This window comes from Pseudorasbora parva, chromosome 9 (genome assembly GCF_024679245.1).
Source record: "Pseudorasbora parva isolate DD20220531a chromosome 9, ASM2467924v1, whole genome shotgun sequence".
In the NCBI taxonomy this organism is placed as follows: domain Eukaryota; kingdom Metazoa; phylum Chordata; class Actinopteri; order Cypriniformes; family Gobionidae; genus Pseudorasbora; species Pseudorasbora parva.
Genome location: NC_090180.1, coordinates 47,415,233 through 47,436,736, shown reverse-complemented (window position 1 = coordinate 47,436,736; position 21,504 = coordinate 47,415,233). Strand labels below are relative to the sequence as shown.

The window sequence follows — 21,504 nt, the reverse complement described above, 5'->3', positions numbered from 1 at the left end:
AGATTTTAAGTTTCACCTCAAGATGCGATCTAATCCTGTTTACATGAAATAAGCCCGAGCAGGAACACGAAGCCAGCGCTTTCCCAATCCGATCTTTTTTTCCCCTCGTTTCAAGAAATATCTGCATCCACACGAGATTACCGAAATCAACTAAAAACTATGTAGTTTGCATGCCAGGCCAGTGTGTGGCGCTGTAATTCTTCCACAGAAATACACTAAAAACAGAGAAGAAGAGTTGTGGCTAGCAGGGGTATAGCAGTGGTCGGAGGTGAGGCGAAATCTCACAATAAAATAACAATAAATACATTCGCTACTTATCAGATGTGTTTTATTAACGCCTACACCAGTGGCGATTTCTTTAAGACTGCAAGGGAAGCTCAGCTTCCCTTATAATGTCACAAAATTAATGGTCAAATATGTACTATTATATTAACATTGTATTGACTAAAAATGCGTTAGAAAACGTTCATCTCAAAGACGAGTTCGTTTACATATAGCAGGTCGGCTGACTCGATTTCCTTCCCATACATTCCCGCAGCGTCAGTGCATTTCCCTATTGAAGCCCAGCGTCCATTGACTTCAATGGGGCTGCTTTGAACGGTTTTTTTCAGCGCTTCGAAACTAGACGGTCATTGGATAAACGCTGCGATTATGTCCCGCCCACGGACGCTCAGCGTCTCTGGGAGTGAATGGGGAGTGGGCTGGCCCGGACGCCGAGCTTCTGCGTGATGATTGGAGGATCTGCATCTCCTTTTGACTGACAGCGATTCTGTACTATAAGGAATCACTGAAGCTATTCGCGCTCAGTCCCATCGCTAATTTCTCAAGTTCAGTCGAAATAAAAACTGCTGCAATCTATTTCTTTGATATTTGCTTGGCGAAATTGCTTCATTTTCATCATACATTTCACACAATTATACACCACATTCCTTGTTTCAGTTTTACAGAGTTTAATATTTTTTTAGATCGTTCATTCATTCACAGGGTAAAAGACCATTTTCTTGAAAAGAAACGTAGGGCAGAATTTACTTTTAAATAAATAAGACAATTGGCCGAAAATGAGCTTCCCCTCTCTGACAGACCAGTAGCCGCCACTGGCCTACACCTACCCCAACCCAAAAAATACCCTTACAATAATGTAGATACGGTTATTAAATGACACAATATTGATGTGCCCATGCCCAGTGCCCGTAGTTGTATCCCTTACCTCTTTCACCGTGCTGGACGTAGTATGAGGACATCACCGTTTCAGAAAATATACGGATTCGCTGTACACACGAAAATGGAAGATTGCCGTTTTCAGATTTATCCGCTTTGGGACCCGGTTTTGAAAAATATCGGATTCATGCTTCTAAAACGCCGGATCCGTGTGGACGAAACGCTGATACGGTACAAAATTTACACGTATACAGCTAAACGCGTCTCCGTTTGGACGGGGCCTAAAGCTGACGGACCTGTTGCTATGACAGCAAGTCCAGGATGAGCTTCGAAGAACAAAACAATCCGAGATCAAGACAAATCGTCAACAATCAAATCCAGCTAACCGAGTTAGCGACGTTTGAAGAACAGGCCCCTGGACTTTACGTTGAGTTTTGTTTATGGTTTGTTGTATGTGCGCAGGCAGTCGTCCGTGAGGGGCTGCCCGCGGTTTACTTTCGTTTTGTTTATTTTGAATTAAAGTGTGTTGAACGTTTGCCGGTTCCCGCCTCCTTCCCATTTCTATGAACTTTATAACACTCACTCTGCAGACAGTCGGCGTTGAGCAGGTCCTGGCACTTGTCGTGACATTTGACCCCGCACTCGGAGCAGCGCATGCCCTGGCGCGCGATGCCCCACAGCAGACCCTCACACTCGTAGCAGTATGTGGGCGTAGTGGCCGTCCAAACCTCGAAGTTATGCGGAGTGGTGCAGGAGATGGGGTAGATCAGAGCCTGCAGAGTCTTCTTATACACGTGACTCTTCTACAGGAGCACAAGCACTGCGTTAGTGTTATTCCTCCCAAAGTTTACTTCTCTCGGTCACCTTTTTTTTTCTCACTTTATTTTGATTTTCTCAACATAAACAGAATACATCAAACAATTACAGATACCTTTGGAATATCACTCACTGCAAAAAAATGCTTTTTTACTCAGTATTTTTTTCTTGTTTCGAGTCCAAACACTAGACTAGAAAATTCTTAAAACAAAAAGTATTTACTAGACAAGCAAAAGTAATTGTTTTGGGAAAAAATAACTCAAAATGAAGAGAGTTTTTGCTTAAAATAAACTAAATAATCTGCCAATGGGGTGAGAAAAATAATCTTAATTCAAACAGAAAACAAGATTATTTATTTTACCCCACTGGCAGATTATTTAGTTTATTTTAAGTAAAAACTCTCTTCATTTTGAGTTATTTTTTCCCAAACCAAGACAATTACTTTTGCTTGTCTAGTAAATGTTTCTTGTTTTGATGTTTGGACTAGAAACAAGACAAAAATACTAATTAAAAAAAGCATTTTTTTGCAGTGTATTCGTCTGTGTTTCCCGGACAGGGATTAAAGGGTTAGTTCAGCCAAAAATGTAAATTGTGTCATTAATTCCTCCTGTGGTTGGCCAGCCGTCAGACCTCCGCTCATCTTCACACACAGATGAAGATATTAGTGTTGAAATCCGATGGCTCAGAAAGGCCTTCATTGACACCAATGTAATTTCCTCTCTCAAGACCCATAAAGGCACTAAAGACGTCGATACAAAGCCCATCTCACTACAGCGGCTCTACAATCATTGATGAAGACAAGAGAAGAGTTTGTGCGCAAAAAATCGAAATAACGACTTATATAGTGATGGGTCCTGAACTTTAGTTTTAGTCCTAGTTTTACTCAAACAGTGCTTTCGTCTCAGGGTTCAGAATGCGGTGCTTCAGGTAAACGAGTGACCAAATGCATCTTTAACAGAGATCGGTGAAGCTGAATCACTCACCAGCTCCTCGTTGTTGAGTGTGCTGGAGGCCATAGCGGACGTGATGCCGGCCTTACGAGAGTTCTGCACGAGAGACTGAAACATCACACACACACACACACACACACACACACACACACACACACACACACACACACACACACACACACACACACACACACACAGATCAGATGTTTCCCTAATAGAAACACACACAGTAATCTCACATGCGTCTCATCGAGCATTGCAGAAGAGATCTCAACAAAGTCTCAGATTTAACAAGACACCAACGCTGCTGTTATACACAATGATTAGAACAAATCCTTACCATGGCCTGAATCCAGACAGCAGAAGCAAAGAAAACAAGATAGAGGACTGTGTTACTCACATTTAAATGAGCTTTCACAACTCAAACAGACAGTAAAACACGCACAGGCTTTACAACCTGCAAGAATTCGTCCAAATAAAACACTGAGAAACATATACAATTAAAACGTTTTAATAGTTAATCTGAGTTTGTTTAATAGGTAATCTGGGACTTCTTAATTTAAGACTTCTTAATTCTTCTTAAGATTTCTATTCTTCTGAGTTCTGCGGTATATTATGACTGCACTGCAAAAATAAATAAATACATCTAGATAAAGTTCATGAAGACAAACTTTGATGGTGGCTTGACAAAGACAAAGAGTTTGAAGGCAATACAGTCTATCAGAAAACAGACAGACGGACGGACGGAGGGATAGATGGATAGAGGGATGGATAAACGGACAGATAGATGGATGGATGGATGGATGGATAAACAGATAGATAGACAGACAGACAGACAGACAGATAAACAGATAGATAGATAGACAGACAGACAGACAGACAGACAGACAGACAGACAGACAGACAGACAGACAGACAGACAGATAGATAGATAGATAGATAGATAGATAGATAGATAGATAGACGGATGGATAAACTGATAGAGGGATAGACAGACGGATGGATGGATAAACAGATAGAGGGATAGACAGACAGACAGACAGACAGACAGACAGACAGACAGATAGATAGATAGATAGATAGATAGATAGATAGATAGATAGATAGATAGATAGATAGATAGATAGATAGATGGATGGATAAACTGATAGAGGGATAGACAGACAGACAGACAGACAGACAGACAGACAGACAGACAGACAGACAGACAGACAGATAGATAGATAGATAGATAGATAGATAGATAGATAGATAGATAGATAGATAGATAGATAGATAGATAGATAGATAGATAGATAGACGGATGGATAAACTGATAGAGGGATAGACAGACAGATGGATGGATGGATGGATAAACAGATAGAGGGATAGATAGACAGACAGACAGACAGACAGACAGACAGACAGACAGACAGACAGACAGACAGACAGACAGACAGATAGATAGATAGATAGATAGATAGATAGATAGATAGATAGATAGATAGATAGATAGATAGATAGATAGATAGATAGACGGATGGATAAACTGATAGAGGGATAGACAGACAGATGGATGGATGGATGGATAAACAGATAGAGGGATAGATAGACAGACAGACAGACAGACAGACAGATGGATGGATAAACAGATAGAGGGATAGATAGACAGACAGACAGACAGACAGACAGATGCATACTTTGTAAATGAAGCCTAAACACTTAAAAATTGATCCCTTTATGAAAGTCGATGTGATTTTTTTGTAGTTTTGTTCGTCCGGATCATAAGACCAGTGAAGTAGCGCCCTCTATCAGAGCTCCACTGAACTGAACCCAGAGCAGCTGAAGCACAAACGGCTGCAGGTTTCTCACCAGATCTCTGACCAGAGGAACGGTCTTCCTCTTCCTCAGGTCCGGCATGCTGTCGATGCTGTACAGCGCTCCGCCCATCCTTCACAACCAAACACAAGCATAACGCAGCATGACAATAATTCCCCTTCCTCGATGTTTGCTGTTTCAAAAATGTTATGATGTAACAGTCATGTTTACTTGTTCATTGAAATCGTGTGGCTTTGGCAAATCACTGGTTCAAAACAAATGATTTGCAAAGATAACAAAGCTTAACGAAGCCTCTTTGGAAAGTGCCCATCATTAGCACAAGATCCTCTCTCGTTCCCAGTGTCACATGCACTCAATATGGCGGTAAAACTGTGTATGTCATTAGATGAACTCCATGTCCACTTAACTAATGGTCAGTATAAAGCCCTATTCACACCAGATTAGTATTATCTGGGGACCTCTGAGATTCAGAAACTCCCACATCTGAGTTTTGCGTGGCAGATTCGCACGGGATAAGCAAAGCCTGTGATTCATCATAAACAGTCATATGTATCGATATCGTTTTGATAGTTTTATAGTAATAAAAATGGTTTCGTTCAGTTAGAGAACAGACGCTACAATTAAAAACTGACCTGAGCTCAGACCGGCGGCAGGAGTCAGATTTCATTCATCACGAGTGAGAAGCTGACGATATACGGCGGGAGATTCAGTTTCAAAGCTAAATATAAAAGTGCCCATTTAAGCGAGCTTGTCTTTGTACTGTAATGTTATGTTTTTCATTAAAGGGTTACTTCAGCGATTAGCATATGGCTTTGTATCAGTAGAAACCCTGGAGTATATTCAAATAAATGTACTTTCCCCTCTCATATCTCCCTGAGACGAGAGATTTATGCATTTTATTTCTGGAAAAATTCCTCCTATGATGCAAATTGACGATATTTGCATCATAGGAGGAATGTTTGGCCAAAGGCTAAAGACTACAGCCAGCAGAGGGAGCCATTTCCTCATGTTTTGATCCCGTGCGTGAGGATGGAGATCACACTCACAGCTCAGCTCAGCTCAGGCACTCATTTAAACAGAGCTATGCTGAGCAATGGAAGTCTTTTAACTTCTGAAATTAATTTCTATGAAAGTTAAGCTTGCAAAGGCATGAACTGAAACGTGCCGGACTGAACTCGCGTTGAGAATGTATGCCGCGAGTGTAGTCGCGATTACCTCAGCTCTCATCACGAGAGCTCATCAGCTCATTTATCTCACTCCTGCAGTTAGTGCTCAGTGCTGTGATACTCGCGCGGCGACTCACTCATTATTGAACACACACGTTCAGTTTTTAATTGTAGTGTCTTCTCCATCTCAGTGACAGTAATCCAGTAGCGGTGGCTTTGGGAATGGCCTCACAGGGCAGCGAAGCATTCTGGGAATTGTAGTCTTTCATCCCCATGAGACAAAAATACATTTTCTGTCTTTTCTCAGTCTAGAAGGCACCAAATTCAAAAATAATTTCACATTTTTACTACATTAATGACCCAGTTTAAATACAGATTCATCTTCCCAGCGCTGAAGTACTCCTTTAAGAATAGTATTGATGTTAATATTAACCACACCATTCAAGTAATTTGCTCCCAAATTGGTTCTCATTCTAAAGTGAAAGTATAATCTTTGCGGGAATTCATAACGGTGCGCATTATGAAAGCAGCCTCCATTCTTCGTGAAAGATGAAGATAGAAATGCGGACAGGAAACAAAAACTATATCCGATCCGCCTAATCCTGGCCAAATCACAGAGATGCCGATTCGCACGGGACTACTATCACAGGACCTCGTGTTCGGCGAAATATTGTAGATTATTTGCGGGGGAATTTTAACTTTACAAATTACAGACATGGCCGAACACCGAGGTCCTGTGATAATATTAGTCCAGTGCGAATCAACATCTCTGTGATTTGGCCAGGATTAGGCGGATCAGAGGCTGCTTTCATAATGCGCACCGTTATGAATTCCCGCACGGATACTTTCACTTTAGAATGAGAACCAATTTCGGAGCAAATTGCTTGAATGGTGTGCTTAATATTAATATCAATACTATTCTTAATGAAAAACATAACATTACAGTACAAAGACAAGCTTGCTTAAATGGGCACTTTTATATTTAGCATTGAAACTGAATCTCCCGCCGTATATCGTCAGCTTCTCACTCGTGATGAATGAAATCTGACTCCTGCCGCCGGTCTGAGCTCAGGTCAGTTTTTAATTGTAGCGTCTGTTCTCTAACTAAACGAAACTATGTTTATTACTATGAAATAATGAAACGATATTGATGCCAGTTTATGATTTCATACAGCTATATCTATAACGAAAAAACATTTACAAGTCTTGACATCATATCCGGGAGATAAGTCAGTAAATTCGAGTAAAATCACAGGCTTTGCTTATCCCGTGCGAATCTGCCACGCAAAACTCAGATGTGGGAGTTATTTCTAAATCTCAGAGGTCCCCAGATAATACTAATCCCGTGCGAATAGGGCTTAAGTCAATGTTTGCAGTGACAGCAGATCTACTGGAGATCAGGCTTAGGTTTGACTTACCCTCCTTTACCAAACCACAGAGACTGAGTCTCTCCTCGTGCCTGAGGGAAAGACAGAAAGAGAAACACTTGATCAGTTTTATTAGATGACTGACTTTGATCAAAGTTTGATCACAAACATGGCAACAAACCAGGGTTATTATCATTAAATAAAACCAAAACCATAACCACTGAATATAAAATAAACCTTAACTAAGATATAAAAAATAAACTTGTTTTATTTCCTTCCTTTATTTCAATTGTTTTGTTGATGACATTGTAACAAAAAAACACCCATGTCATGCAGCAAACCCTTATATTTTATAGAGTCTAAGGGCCTTTCTGCAACTATGTTACATCAGTCAGCTTATATTGCCAAAAGTTTTGGGTCGCCTGCCTTTACATGCGCATGAGCTTTAATGCCCTCCCATTAGGGTTTAATATGGAGTCTGCCCACCCTTTGCAGCTCTAACAGCTTCAGCTCTTCTGGGAAGGCTTTCCTCAAGGTTTAGGAGTGTGTTTATGGGGATTTTTGCCCATTCTTCTAGAAGCTCATTTGTGAGGTCAGGCACTGATGTTGGACGAGAAGGCCTGGCTCTCAGTCTCCGCTCTAATTCATCCCAAAGCTGTTCTATCGGGTAGAGCTCAGGACTCTGTGCAGGCCAGTCAAGTTCCTTCACACCGAACTCCTCATCCATGTCTTTATGGACCGACGCTTTGTGCACTGGAGCGCAGTCATGCTGGGACAGGAAAAGGCCGTCCCCACACTGATCCCACAAAGTTGGGAGCATGAAATTGTCCAAAATGTCTTGGTATGCTGAAGCATTAAGAGTTCCTTTCACTGGAACTAAGAGGCCAAGCCTAACCCCTGAAAAACAAACCCACCCCACAATCCCCCCTCCACCAAACTTTACACTTGGCACAATTCAGTCAGGGGAGTCCCGTTCTCCTGGCAACCGCCAAACCAAGACTCGTCCATGGGATTGTCAGACTTAAGCGTGATTGGTCGCTCAGAGAACACGTCTCACTGCTCTAGAGTCCAGTGGCGGCTGCTTCTCTCCACTGCATCCCACGCTTTGCATTGCTCATGGTAATGTAAGGCTTGGATAAGCTGCTCGGCCATGGAAACCCATTCCATGAAGCTCTCAACGCTGTTCTTGAGCTCATCTGAAGGACACAGAAGTTTGGAGGTCTGGAGCTATTGACTCTGCAGAAAGTTGGCAACTTCTGCGCACTGTGACCCCAGCATGCGTTGACCCCACTCTATGATTTTACGTGGCCTATCACTTCATGGCTGAGTTGCTGTTGTTCCCAATCGCTTCCACTTTGTTATAATCCCACTAACAGTTGAGCGTGGAATATTTAGTAGTGAGGAAATGTCAGGAATGGACTTATTGCACAGGTGTCAACCTATCACGGCCCCACGCTTGAGTTCACTGAGCTCCTGAGAGCGACCCATTCTTTCACTAATGTGTGTAGAAGCGTCTGCAGGCCGAGAGCTGGAGTTATACACCTGTGGCCATGAAGTGATCGAACAGCTGAACTCAGTGATTTGGAGGGGCGGCCCAATACTTTTGGCAATATAGAGTATCAAAACAACTTACACAAAACCACCACAAAACGTTCACACAACCAACACCGGACCCACCTGACAGTCTCGTCCCATCATGGGTCATCTGAGTGAACATGCAAATCGCTAAAGCAATGAAAAGAGACTGGAAAGACGAGAAAACGGCGGGATACAAACAGACAACAAAGGATAAAGAGTCAACAGAAAAAACAAGCAAAGAGGACGTTGCAAACTGCAAAATAATCATGACAGCCGTTAGAGTGCATGGTGTTTCATCGCATCATAAGCATAGAGCAGAAAACGTGTGGAGGCTTAAAAATAAATAGTGCTTATTTATGTTTGTGAATGACAGGAAATGAATGCGAGTTTGCAGTGAATTGTGGAGGCTCGAAGTGGAAAGACGAGCATCTATTTTCTCTTGAATAACATGCATTAAACTGCTCACAATAACTCCAGGAACATGTATTCAGAAAGTAAATTAGGTCAGTTCTTACTCCCGGTATTTGCACAGAAATGAGACTTTCAACAGTCTAGTGAACTGCCTCACCTCCTGCAACTGTCGTCGGACCTTCTCGAAGAGTCGAAGCCAGTTCTCTTTAGCTCTGACCGCCGGGTCCACCGGCTCCTTCGGCTCCTCCATCACCGATTCACTGCATAGACAATCAAGATCATTCGCATGTATAATCCAAAATTAATCTAACAGTATTAGATGCAACCACACTAGCTTGCTTAAATATCCTGAAAAAGCAGCGTAATAAATTTTTTTTTGTGCATTTTCGCTGGTAGTGCTGGTCTGGCGTGCTGGTTTTAAAGGGGTTTTGGGCACTTATCAGCCTGGTAAAGCTGGTCAACTATCTAAACCAAGTGAAATATCCCAAAACAGCTTTTAAATCATCCAATTTGCTTGTTCTAGCTGACCAAGCTAGAGGAGTCATTCTGGTTGACTATCTAAACCAGGTACAATATAATAAAAACAGCTTATAAATCATCCAATAGATGTGGTTTGCTCATTTTAGCTGATCTGGTTTGCTGGTTTTAAAGGAGTTTTTGGCACTTATCAGCTGGTCTATCTAAATCAGGTCAAATATCCTCAAAACAGCTTATAAGTTATCCAATAAATGTGGGTTCTCTCATTTTAGCTGGCCAAGCTGACCTGATTTGCTGGTTTTAAAGAGTTTTTGGGTACTTATCAGTGTGGTCAAGCTGGTCAACTATTTAAACCAGGTCAAATATCCTAAAAACAACTTTTAAATCATCCAACAAACGTGGTTTGCTCATTTTAGCTCGCCAAGCTGATCTGGTTTTTAAAGGATTTTTTGGACAACAATCAGCTGGTCTAACTATCTAAACCAGGTCAAATATCCTCAAAACAGCTTTTAAATTACCCAACAAATGGAGCTTGAGTGATTGAATGGAATTCAAGCGTAGTTCAGGCAGACCACTGATCGCTAAACGTTATCAGCTGACGCTCAGCTGATTTGTTACACCCCCTACTCTAATCAATTATAGTATTTAAGCTCCTTCAAACTCATGTTCCTCAGTCTGTTGCACAGACATTTACACCCACCTCCACCCCTTTACCTCCTATTATCGTCATTATCGAGTATTGGATTCTGTACAGAACTCTATTGTTACCATTGTATCTTTTCCTGTAATATATGCTAAGAAACTTTTGGTTATTATGAAGGCTGGGGGATTATGTTTCAAGGATGTATCTCATGCTATGGCAGCTCGAGCATCTTTGGCCTAAGCCTTTCGCCAAATCAAAGATTGTCAATAAATTTCATTCTCAAAGTGGTCCTGACTGAAATGTGGTTTACTCATTTTAGCTGGTCAAGCTGATCTAGCTTGCTGGTTTTAAAGGGGTTTGGACACTTATCAGTCTGGTCATCTGATCTAACTATCTAAACCAGGTGAAATATCCTTAAAACAGCTTTTAAATTATCCAATTTATGTGGTTTGCTCATTTTATCTGGCCAAGCTAATCTGATTTGCTGGTTTTAAAGGGGTTTTGGGAACTTTTGAGTCTGGTCATCTGGTCGACTAATAAATCCAGGTCCAATGTTTAAAAAAAAACAGCCTTTAAATTATCCAATTTGCTTGTTTTAGCAGGCCAAGCTGAGAGTCAAGCTGGCTGATCATCTAAAATAGGTAAAAACACCAGTTGGCCATGCTGGGAAACCAGTTAAGACCACCACAGTCTTGTTTTCAGAAGCTTTTTTTTTTCAACAGTGTTATCTTTACCAAGACTAATCAATCAGCATTACCAGTAATCTTTTCTTTCCTATTGTGATGTGTATATATATTACGTGAAATGGCTTCTGGAACAAGAAAAACTGCAGGGCGGGCGGGACTTGATTTTCTCTATGGGGAATCGATTGGGTGGTTGGATGGTTGTACAGTCTCTTCATCAAGATATACCTATACATAAACTATAGTATCCCACAGTTCTGAGAAACCAAGGGTGAGATGTTGTTGATACCTCTCCGGTTCTGGAGCTGGTTCCTCCTCTTCAAAAGGAGGAGATGCAGGGGGGCTCTCCATCTTTATTTCCTCTATTGGAGACTCTTCCATGGGGAAGTCATCTTCTTGAAGTGGAGGTTCCTCCATCATTGGGGGCTCTGGCTCTATGGGCAGTTTCTCGTCTGTTGGGGTTGGAGGTTTGAGTTCTGGTGCAGAAGGTTTGGAGTTGGTTATGGGCACCGCAATGGGAAGCTCAGGGGATTTGTTTGTAGTTGGAGGAATCTGTTGGGCGGCAGGGACGGGAGGTTGGGGCATTGGAGGTTGGGGTTGTGTTGTTGCAGGTTGAATTTGGGATTGAGCTGTTGGTGCAGGAGGTGGTGAAGGAGTAGATCCACCCAACCCAAAAACGGCAGTCAATGGCTTAGCCATGGCGAAGAAAGATTGAACTGAAGGGATCGGGCCTGAGGATTGTGGTTGGGGTGGCGGTTGTTGTCGCTGGGGGGCGGGAACGTGCTGGTTTAGGGGTTTGGCTGGAGTTTGGGGCTGAGTCTGATTGGCCGGTTGAACTGGAGGTTGGCTGGCGTTCTGAGACGGTTGTTGTTGGTGAAGCGAGGCCTGTTTCTCCAGAGGAGGTCTTGATGGGACGTCCAATGTTGGGGCGATGCTGGATGGAGTAGGAGTGAAAGGAAGCTCTTGGTTCTCGTCCAGCGGATACATTTCTTCTTCCACGTAGTTGTCCTCCTCACCCTCGTACATGTCCACCTCCTCTGCATATAGATCCCCATCGTCTTCCTCATATATAGCACCTTCTTCGCCTCCGTCCTTACTGTAGGCGCAATCGTCGCTATACACCCCCTGGGTCTCGTCCCAGTCAGGCGAACCCTTGCTGTAGGACACAGACGAATGGCAGGAATGGTACGAGTCGTTCTCGTCGTAAAGTTCTCGCTCACCGAACTCTTCGCTCAGTTGAGAACTACAATGGCTAAGCTCGGCTGAAGATGCATAGCTCCCGGTCGGACTGGAAAAGGACAAAGAGGGAATCAAAGATTAGGCAGAACAAGAAAACACCTCAGTGTGTGACTGAAACCTACACACGTTTTTTTGCAAACATTTTGGCCATTGTTCAGGGTATCTGCAAGCTTTTTAAAATTCTAATTTAAGGCTTTTTTGACTTTTTTTACGACCTCCTTTCCAATAGTATCAGCTGTGTGTAAAGTGACCCGCATTTGGTTTTTGACCATTGAAAATGGATAAAATTCAACAAATACACCGCAAAAAATGCTCTTCTTACTAATTTTGTCTCGTTTCTAGTCTAAATATCTAACAATTGCATTAAACAATCAAGATGCATTTACTAGATAAGTAATACGACATAAGATATTTTGTCTTGTTTTTGGAAAATCAAATCAAAATGAAGTGAGTTTTTGCTTAAAACAGGCAAAATTATCTGCCAGTGGGGTGAGAAAAATAATCTTATTTCTGTTTGAAAACTTGTTTCTTGTTTCCGTCCCAAACAGAAATAGATAGATTATTTTCCTCACCCCATTGGCAGATAATTTAGCTTGTTTTAAGCAAAAACTCACTTAATTTTATATTTCCCCCCAGAAAACAAGCAAAAATATCTTATTTTACTTATCTAATAAATGCATCTTGATTTAAGAATATTTAGATATTTGGACTGGAAACAAGAAAAAAACTAAATACGTTTTAAAAAATAATATATTTGAAGAATTGTTTGCAGTGTTGAACATGGAGCCGCATTGAAATCCCCATATCTCTGGGAACTAACCAGAGGGCCTTGAAAATTAAGATATCAAAAGAAAAGTTTGTAAAGAACCAGAATCTAAAATCATATTGGGCTACCTTTAATATTTTTTTAGAGTTACAGGCACACAACCTTTGTAAAAATAATCATTATGGCACAATTATGTTGATAGAAAAAACAATACACATTTCTAGTTTCAACATAATTTTTTCTTCACATTTTCCTCTTTAAAATACAAAAGTATCATCTGTATGCAAAGTGACCCACATTTGGTTTTTGACCACTGAAAATGTGTACAATTTACCAATTTACTCATGGAGCCGCATTACGATCTTCAGATCTCTGGGATTGAACCATATTGGGCCTTCAAAATAAAGATGCCAATAAAAAACATTTGTTCAAAAAACAATCTAAAAGGATTTTAAGATATTTTTAAAACTTCTCTAGTTACAGGCAAGCAAACCTGGGGCAAAAAACACAAGAAGTGCTTTTTCCCCTCATTTTTGAATGGTCACCATTGGCATATAATGAAACAAAGATTGCTAAAGTCAACAGATTTGACTAATACACCTACCAATCTCTGTGTAAAAATAAAATAAGGATGATGTCGTCTTTCTAAAGTAATGTTTACACTCCTGTAATTTGGTTCCAAAACTTGAAAAATGTCATTTTGTCAAACCTCCCTCTGCAAAATAGTGGATTTCTCAGTCAATATACATTCATGACATTTAATATTTTGGCCTTCAAAAAATGGTCTCGAGACCAAGACCGGTCTCCAGTACTACAGCACTGCAAAAAATGCATTTCTTACTTAGTATGTTTGTCTTGTTTCTAGTCTAAATATCTAAAAATTCTTACATTAAGAAACATTTGCTAGACAAGTAAAAATTATTGTCTTGTTTTGGGGAAAAAGTTACTCAAAATTGAGAGTTTCTGCTTAAAATAAGCACAATAATCTGCCAGTGGGGTAAGTTAAATAATGTTATTTTAAGATTATTTTGCTTATTTTAAGCAAAAGCTCTCTTCATTTTTAGCTATTTTTCCCAAAACAAGACAATTACTTTTGCTTGTCCAGTAAATACTTCTTGTTTTAGGAATTTTTAGATGTTTGGACTAGAAACAAGACAAAAATACTAAGTAAGAAGTGCAGCACTAGTTAGGACAACTTCTGCTTTTCTAATTCCTAACAGGGAAACAGGAGAATCCATCGAGCCCTCAAGCAAAGGCACGCTGATGTCAAGTCTTTTTATAAATCAATGAAAACTCGTCTTGTTGAATAATGGAAGAGAAACAAAGAGAGACAGTCGAATTTAAAGGTCTTTGCCAGGAGGAGGGAAAAAATAGTATCAGAAAAAAAGAAGACGATAAGAGCCACGCCGCTCAGACATGATGAATGAGTCCATTAAAGAAAAACCGGAGAGCAAGAAAGAGACACACCTGCTGAGAAACACCTTCTCTCGCTCATGCTGTGTCGGTGTCATGATTGTTTCACGAGTGATGAACGAATGAGTTTAACCAGACAGAAAAACAAATGTTTCGCAAAAACATGTTTGAAATATATGCAAAATATACACTCCCCTAAAGGATTATTAGGAGCACACACTTATACTGTGTTTGACCCCTTTCCCCTTCAGAACTGCCTTAATTCTACGTGGCATTGATCAACAAGCTGCTGAAGTATTCTTTAGAAATGAGCTTGTGTAAATTGTAGCCCATCCTCCTCAAGGTTGTGTGTGTTGTGGCTTCACAGATGCTTTGCTGCATACCTCGGTTGTAACGAGTGGTTATTTCAGTCAAAGTTGCTCTTCTATCAGCTTGAATCAGTCGGCCCATTCTCCTCTGACCTCGAGCATCAACAAGGCATTTTCTCCCACAGGACTGCTGCATACTGGATGCTCTTCCCTTTTCACACCATTCTCTGTAAACCCTAGAAATGGTTGTGTGTGTAAATCCCAGTAACTGAGCAGATTGTGAAATACTCAGACCGGCCCGTCTGGCACCAACAACCATGCCACGCTCAAAACGGCTTAAATCACCTTTCTTTCCCATTCTGACATTCAGTTTGGAGTTCAGGAGATTGTCTTGACCAGGACCACACCCCTAAATGCAGTGAAGCAACTGCCATGTGATTGGCTGATTAGGTGATTGCATTAATGAGAAATTGAACAGGTGTCCTAATAATCCTTTAGGTGAGTGTATGTTGTAAACAACTTTAAAACACCAAAATAAATTATAAAACTTACTTCAAGGGGCAATTTTTTTTCCCAGTCTTATTATGTTTTTTCTTTATTTGAGAAAAAATAAATAAATATATTTATAAACTGTGAGTATATTTATAAAAAAAGTGCTGTCAAATAAATTAACTGAGCATCTAACCTTAAAGTTTTGTGTTTATATAATATTGCGTGTAATATTATTATATTTATATATTAAAAAACGCATACATATACAGTACTGTGCAAAAGTCTTAGGCATGTTAGTATCCCCCCCCCCCCCCAAATGTTTTTGAGCCAGTTATTTATATATTTTGTAATTGTGTGTCAGTAGGTCATATCAATTTACATTTTCAAACATTTATTTTGCCATTAATTGTAATAATCCATTCCAGTGAGATTTTTGTATGCAGAACAGAGTATGATTATGAGTCTTTGAGTCTTTGATGATGTTTTTATTCCCTTTCTGGACATGGACAGTATAGTGTGCATACACTTGCATACGCTCTCGGACTAAATATAAAATATCTTAAACTGTGTGTGAAGATGAACGGAGGTCTTACGGGTGTGGAGCGACATTAGGGAGAGGAGTTAATGACAGACATTTCATTTTTGGCTGAACTAACCCTTTAACCTAGTACCGCCCACCCATGTTTACTGACCACCACATGACGGGTAAATGGCTATAAAATGGCCGTGCTTCTCTTTCCCTCACCTGATGCCTCTGGGATGGTCGTAGTCCAGGTCACAGGTGTTGATGGAGCGCGAGTAGGATCCGCGGGGATTGCGGTGCTGGTGGCTCATGGGATACTGGTGGACAGAGGCGTTGGGCTGAGATGTGGAGTAGAACGGAGGTGGGATGCTGTTACTGGTCTCACTGCGGTAATCACTGTCTCGGTCATCCATTGCGCTGTCTGGATCATTATCTATACACAAACACACACACGTTGTGTTTTTGTGAATTGTGGGGACTTTCCATAGGCATGATGGATTTTACACTGTACATTCTATCCCCCTACACCTGCCCCTGGCCCTAAACCTACCCATCACACACACACACACACACACACACACACACACACACACACACACACACACTATACCCTAAACCTACCAATCACATACACACACACACACACACACAAAACCTACCCATCACACACACACACACACACACACACACACACACACACACACACACACACACACACACACACACACACACACACACACACACACACACACACACACACACACACACACACACACACACACACCCTAAACCTACCCATCACACACACACACACACACACACACTGCCCCTAAACCTACCCATCACTCACACACACACACACACACACACACACACACACACACTGCCCCAAACCTACCCCTCACACACACACTGCCCCTGCCCCTAAACCTACTCACCACACACACACACTGCCCTTACACCTACCAATCACACACACACACACACTTTCCCTGCCCCTAAACCTACCCATCACACTCACACTCACACACTCACACACTAAAGGCAAATTAAGCGGTTTATTTGTGGAATATCTGTCAATGTGAAAAACAAAACCGTAACAGTACATCGAGTATGTGTGTGTGAGAGAAAGAGAGAGAGAGAGAGAGTGTGTGTGTGTGTGTGTGTGTGTGTGTGTGTGTGTGTTTATCGAGCTTGAAATGCTCATTGAGTGAGTAAATCCACCCTGGTGATAGCTGACTTATGTAACGCTGAATATGAAAGCAGATGTCAGATTAATGAGCTCATGATGACAGATATGAAAACTCACTCTGCTGGTCTCCCCACCAGTTACCTGTGAGAGACAAGAGAAGAGAGAATTACCCATAATGCACTGCTCATGTCTAACACACTCCTTCTCTACGCTGGAGCGTTCTCAAGCACAACATTCAAACAACTCAAAGTTATGAACAAACATTAACAGAACACAAAATGTTACCACAAAAACATAATTCATACATTATTTTCGGATTTGTTTTACGGGCTGTTTAAGCGACACTGTTTTCCACTGAAAGTTTGAACATGTTAGAAGCTTCCTAGCAAGTTTGTCATGTTGTTAATGTGTTTTAGCACATTGCTACTAAGTTAACATGTTGCTAGCATGCTTTAACAATCTAACATAACGTGAATGAGCAGGTTTCAAATTGCTAGCATGATTTAGCATTTTGATAACATGTTGGTAACATGAATTAGCACATTGTTGTCATGATTTGACATGGTGAGTATTTACACCCCCCCTAAAGGATTATTAGGAGCACACACTCATACTGTGTTTGACCCTTTCCCCTTCAGAACTGCCTTAATTCTCCGTGGCATTGATCAACAAGCTGCTGAAAGCATTCTTTAGAAATGTTGGCCCATATTGATAGGAGAGCATCTTGCAGTTGATGGAGATTTTGTGGGATACACATCCAGGGCACGAAGCTCCCGTTCCACCACATCCCAAAGATGCTCTATTGGGTTGAGATCTGGAGACTGTGGCGGCCATTTTAGTTCAGTCAACTCAATGTCATGTTCAAGAAACCAATTTGAAATTGAGCTTTGTGACATGGTGCATTATCCTGCTGGAAGTAGCCATCAGAGGATGGGCACATGGTGGTCATTAAGGGATGGACATGGTCAGAAACAATGCTCAGGTCGGCCGTGGCATTTAAACGATGCCCAATCGGCACTAAGGGGCCTAAAGTGTGCCAAGAAAACATCCCCCACACCATTACACCACCACCACCAGCCTGCACAGTGGTAACAAGGCATGATGGATCCATGTTCTCATTCTGTTTACGCCAAATTCTGACTCTACCATCTGAACGTCTCAACAGAAATCGAGATTCATCAGACCAGGCAACATTTCTCCAGTCTTCAACTGTCCAATTTTGGTGAGCTTGTGCAAATTGTCGCCTCTTTTTCCTATTTGTAGTGAAGATGAGTGGTCCCGGTGGGGTCTTCTGCTGTTGTAGCCCATCCGCCTCAAGGTTGTGTGTGTTGTGGCTTCACAAATGCTTTGCTGCATACCTCGGTTGTAACGAGTGGTTATTTCAGTCAAAGTTGCTCTTCTATCAGCTTGAATCAGTCGGCCCATTCTCCTCTGACCTCGAGCATCAACAAGGCATTTTCTCCCACAGGACTGCTGCATACTGGATGCTCTTCCCTTTTCACACCATTCTTTGTAAACCCTAGAAATGGTTGTGTGTGTAAATCCCAGTAACTGAGCAGATTGTGAAATACTCAGACCGGCCCGTCTGGCACCAACAACCATGCCACGCTCAAAACGGCTTAAATCGCCTTTCTTTTCCATTCTGACATTCAGTTTGGAGTTCAGGAGATTGTCTTGACCAGGACCACACCCCTAAATGCACTGAAGAACTGTCATGTGATTGGTTGATTAGATAATTGCATTAATGAGAAATTGAACAGGTGTTCCTAATAATCCTTTAGGTGAGTGTATGTTTTCTGTTTTCTGATGAGCATTTTTCTGGGCTGTGTTTTCAAAATTATCAGTGGTTTGTTATGATAGTTTTGGGAAACGCAGCTCTGTTTGAATACAGTGTCATTAGTAAGCGAACGGCCTCTCTGTGATCGATTGGTTCTGTCTTGCAGAATTTGCGTGCGTTCAGATCCTGGTTCAGATGAGCAGGAAAATAGTCCTATACTACACAACTATTTGACAACATAGGTTATTCGTATTGTATGCATAAAATAATAGTTTTAAATAAATAAAAATACTGGGGGGGAAAAAACACACCCTAGTATCGATATTTTTATTTGAGTATCGATACTTTTTGATGTTCACATCAGTATCGATATATCGATACTTCCTATCGATGCGCCCACCCCTACAGGCTAGTAAAACGACAAAGACGTAGAAACGGTCTAGCATAGTTATAACTAAAGCTCAAGCTCTGTTTTCTAATTGTGTCCTCTTTTTACTCACGCCGGCGACAACAATACTACAGCGAGAATAAAAGTGACGCCTATACATTTGGGCGGTGTTATGAAACTGATGTAGATTCGTGGGCCGTTTGAATGAAGTGTTTTAGGAAGGTGTGGCTGAGCCTAAACTTATATCTCTTTAGGTTTTGAGCTTTGTAACTGCAGATCTTATACATGCACAAACAGCCTCATAACACACTAAAGAGAAAGGAAAACAAGAAAATCGCATCTTATGACCTTTAGCTTAATGGGAACTAATTTCTCAAAGCGTATTTTTGTCACTTTGTCACAAACTCGGTCTGTGTCTCTTCCTCTCGGATCGTTGTGATGACTCAGAGTTCTGTGATTAAGGTGATGTGCTATTGGCTGCCATCCAGTGATGATTCCCAGCTGCATGGCTCAGCCAATGAGTGAGTCACACAGTCTAGCCCCGCCCCCTTGGGAGCTGCATCAGCAGCACTCAAGGAGAGAGTGTGTGTGTGTGTGTGTGTGTGTGTGTGTGTGTCTGTCTAAGAGGGTAAGTCACAGTAAGTCAGAGCTTCATTCATGCACACTGCTGCTCATTCAGCTTTCTGCGGTACTTCCGTCATTACCATCATTCATAAATCACATTAGCAGTGACACACATACGGGAAGAACTGAACCGCTACTGTACTTAGTGGTTTAGATGCTCAGAACTGTGAATATGATCCGATTTATGTGTAAAATCTGAATCTGATCTGATCTAATGCTCTCAATAATGGCCATCAGATAAAAAAAAAAAAATTAAATAAACTTATTTTATTTCAGCTTTTTGACATTTCTAATTTTTGTTTAGTTTAACTGGAAGTACTAACATAACTAAAACTAATAAATAAAAACTAATCTATTTATATAAAGGCAAAAACAACAACATTATTAAAAATAACTAAAAATAAAGTGAAACAAAAATAAAATCCAATTCAAAATATTAAAAAAAGTATTCATCAAGTATATCAATGATAAAGGAAAACAAGTATTAAAATAGCTAAAACTGAATTAACCACAACTAATAAATAAAATAACTACGTCTATATAAAAACTATTTACTTTTTTTAAATGAGAAAAACAACAAAATTAATAAAAAATGTAACTGTGAAAACAGAAAATATAAAATAGAATTTCTAGCTCAAAATAATAACAAAAAATATAAAAGCATATCAAAATAACCAAAATAACTAAAACTAAATCAATAAAATGTAATTAAAAACTATATAGACATTTAAAAAACAAAGCAAAAATAAAATATTACCAGAACTTTAACTGTGAAAACAGAAAATATTAAAATACAACCTAATTCAAAATAAGAACAAAAATATAATAGTATATCAATATTAAATAACATATTAAATAACCAGAATAAATAAATAAAAATCAATATAGACATTTAACTCATTAATATATACCATTAACAAAAATGATAATAATGTATTAATTATACTAAAACAATAGATTTCCACAAAATGTTCCATTCATAAATTTCAATTAAATTCAATCACTTATTAAGTTTTTGCAATATTTACTAATATTTGCCCGAAAATATTTAGATTTTAGAGGGGAAATTAAATATTTTGGCTAATTTCATGAGGATTTACAGGGACAGTTCAGCCTAAAATGAAAATCAACTCATCATTTACCCACCCTGGTGTTGTTTTTCTGCCAAGTATTTTCTTTAAGTAATACATTAAATTTCATATCGTAAACCTCCAGAACATTTGGAATATGTCATGTGTCACAAATTTTTTCATTTTTTAAAAGCTTAATGCTGGTCTCTATTCACTGCCGTTATATGGATGAGTGCGAGCGGGACATTTTTGTAAAAAAATCTCCTTTTGTGGTCCAAAGAAGAACAACGGGCATTAGAACAACACCAGGGTGAGTGCAGGGGCGTACATTTCATATAAAAGTTGGGGGGGGCAATAAACAAAATTTCTCAAGAGAAATTTTTGAAGAGGACACAAATAATACAGCCAAAATCGTACTGGTTAGCATATGTTTACCACAAAAAAACAAAAAAACATTTGTACTTATTTGGTGTTTTAGTGCACTTAAAAATGATCTAATTCTCTCTGTCATTTTATCTGACCAACAGCAGAAAGCGTTGTTTCCGTAAGGTTCACCACGCAGTCATATTATAATTATTAAATTATCTTGAGTCCTCCACATAGTATTTTATACTAAGATATTTAACTGGAGCAAGCCCTCTGATC

General features: G+C 40.2%; 1 protein-coding gene across 1 annotated transcript in view; it reads right to left on the bottom strand.

Annotated features, from left to right (window-relative positions):
* Positions 1 to 21,504, bottom strand: part of LOC137089318 (protein unc-13 homolog A) — a 99,984-nt gene that overhangs the window by 47,687 nt on the left and 30,793 nt on the right. The window contains exons 8-15 of the mRNA XM_067452872.1: positions 17,118 to 17,141; positions 16,031 to 16,241; positions 11,357 to 12,355; positions 9,422 to 9,524; positions 7,327 to 7,367; positions 4,776 to 4,854; positions 2,958 to 3,032; positions 1,742 to 1,961 (exon numbers count right to left, since the gene is read on the bottom strand). Of these exons, the coding sequence (XP_067308973.1) occupies positions 1,742 to 1,961; positions 2,958 to 3,032; positions 4,776 to 4,854; positions 7,327 to 7,367; positions 9,422 to 9,524; positions 11,357 to 12,355; positions 16,031 to 16,241; positions 17,118 to 17,141 (1,752 nt within the window). The remainder of the gene's footprint in view (positions 1 to 1,741; positions 1,962 to 2,957; positions 3,033 to 4,775; positions 4,855 to 7,326; positions 7,368 to 9,421; positions 9,525 to 11,356; positions 12,356 to 16,030; positions 16,242 to 17,117; positions 17,142 to 21,504) is intronic.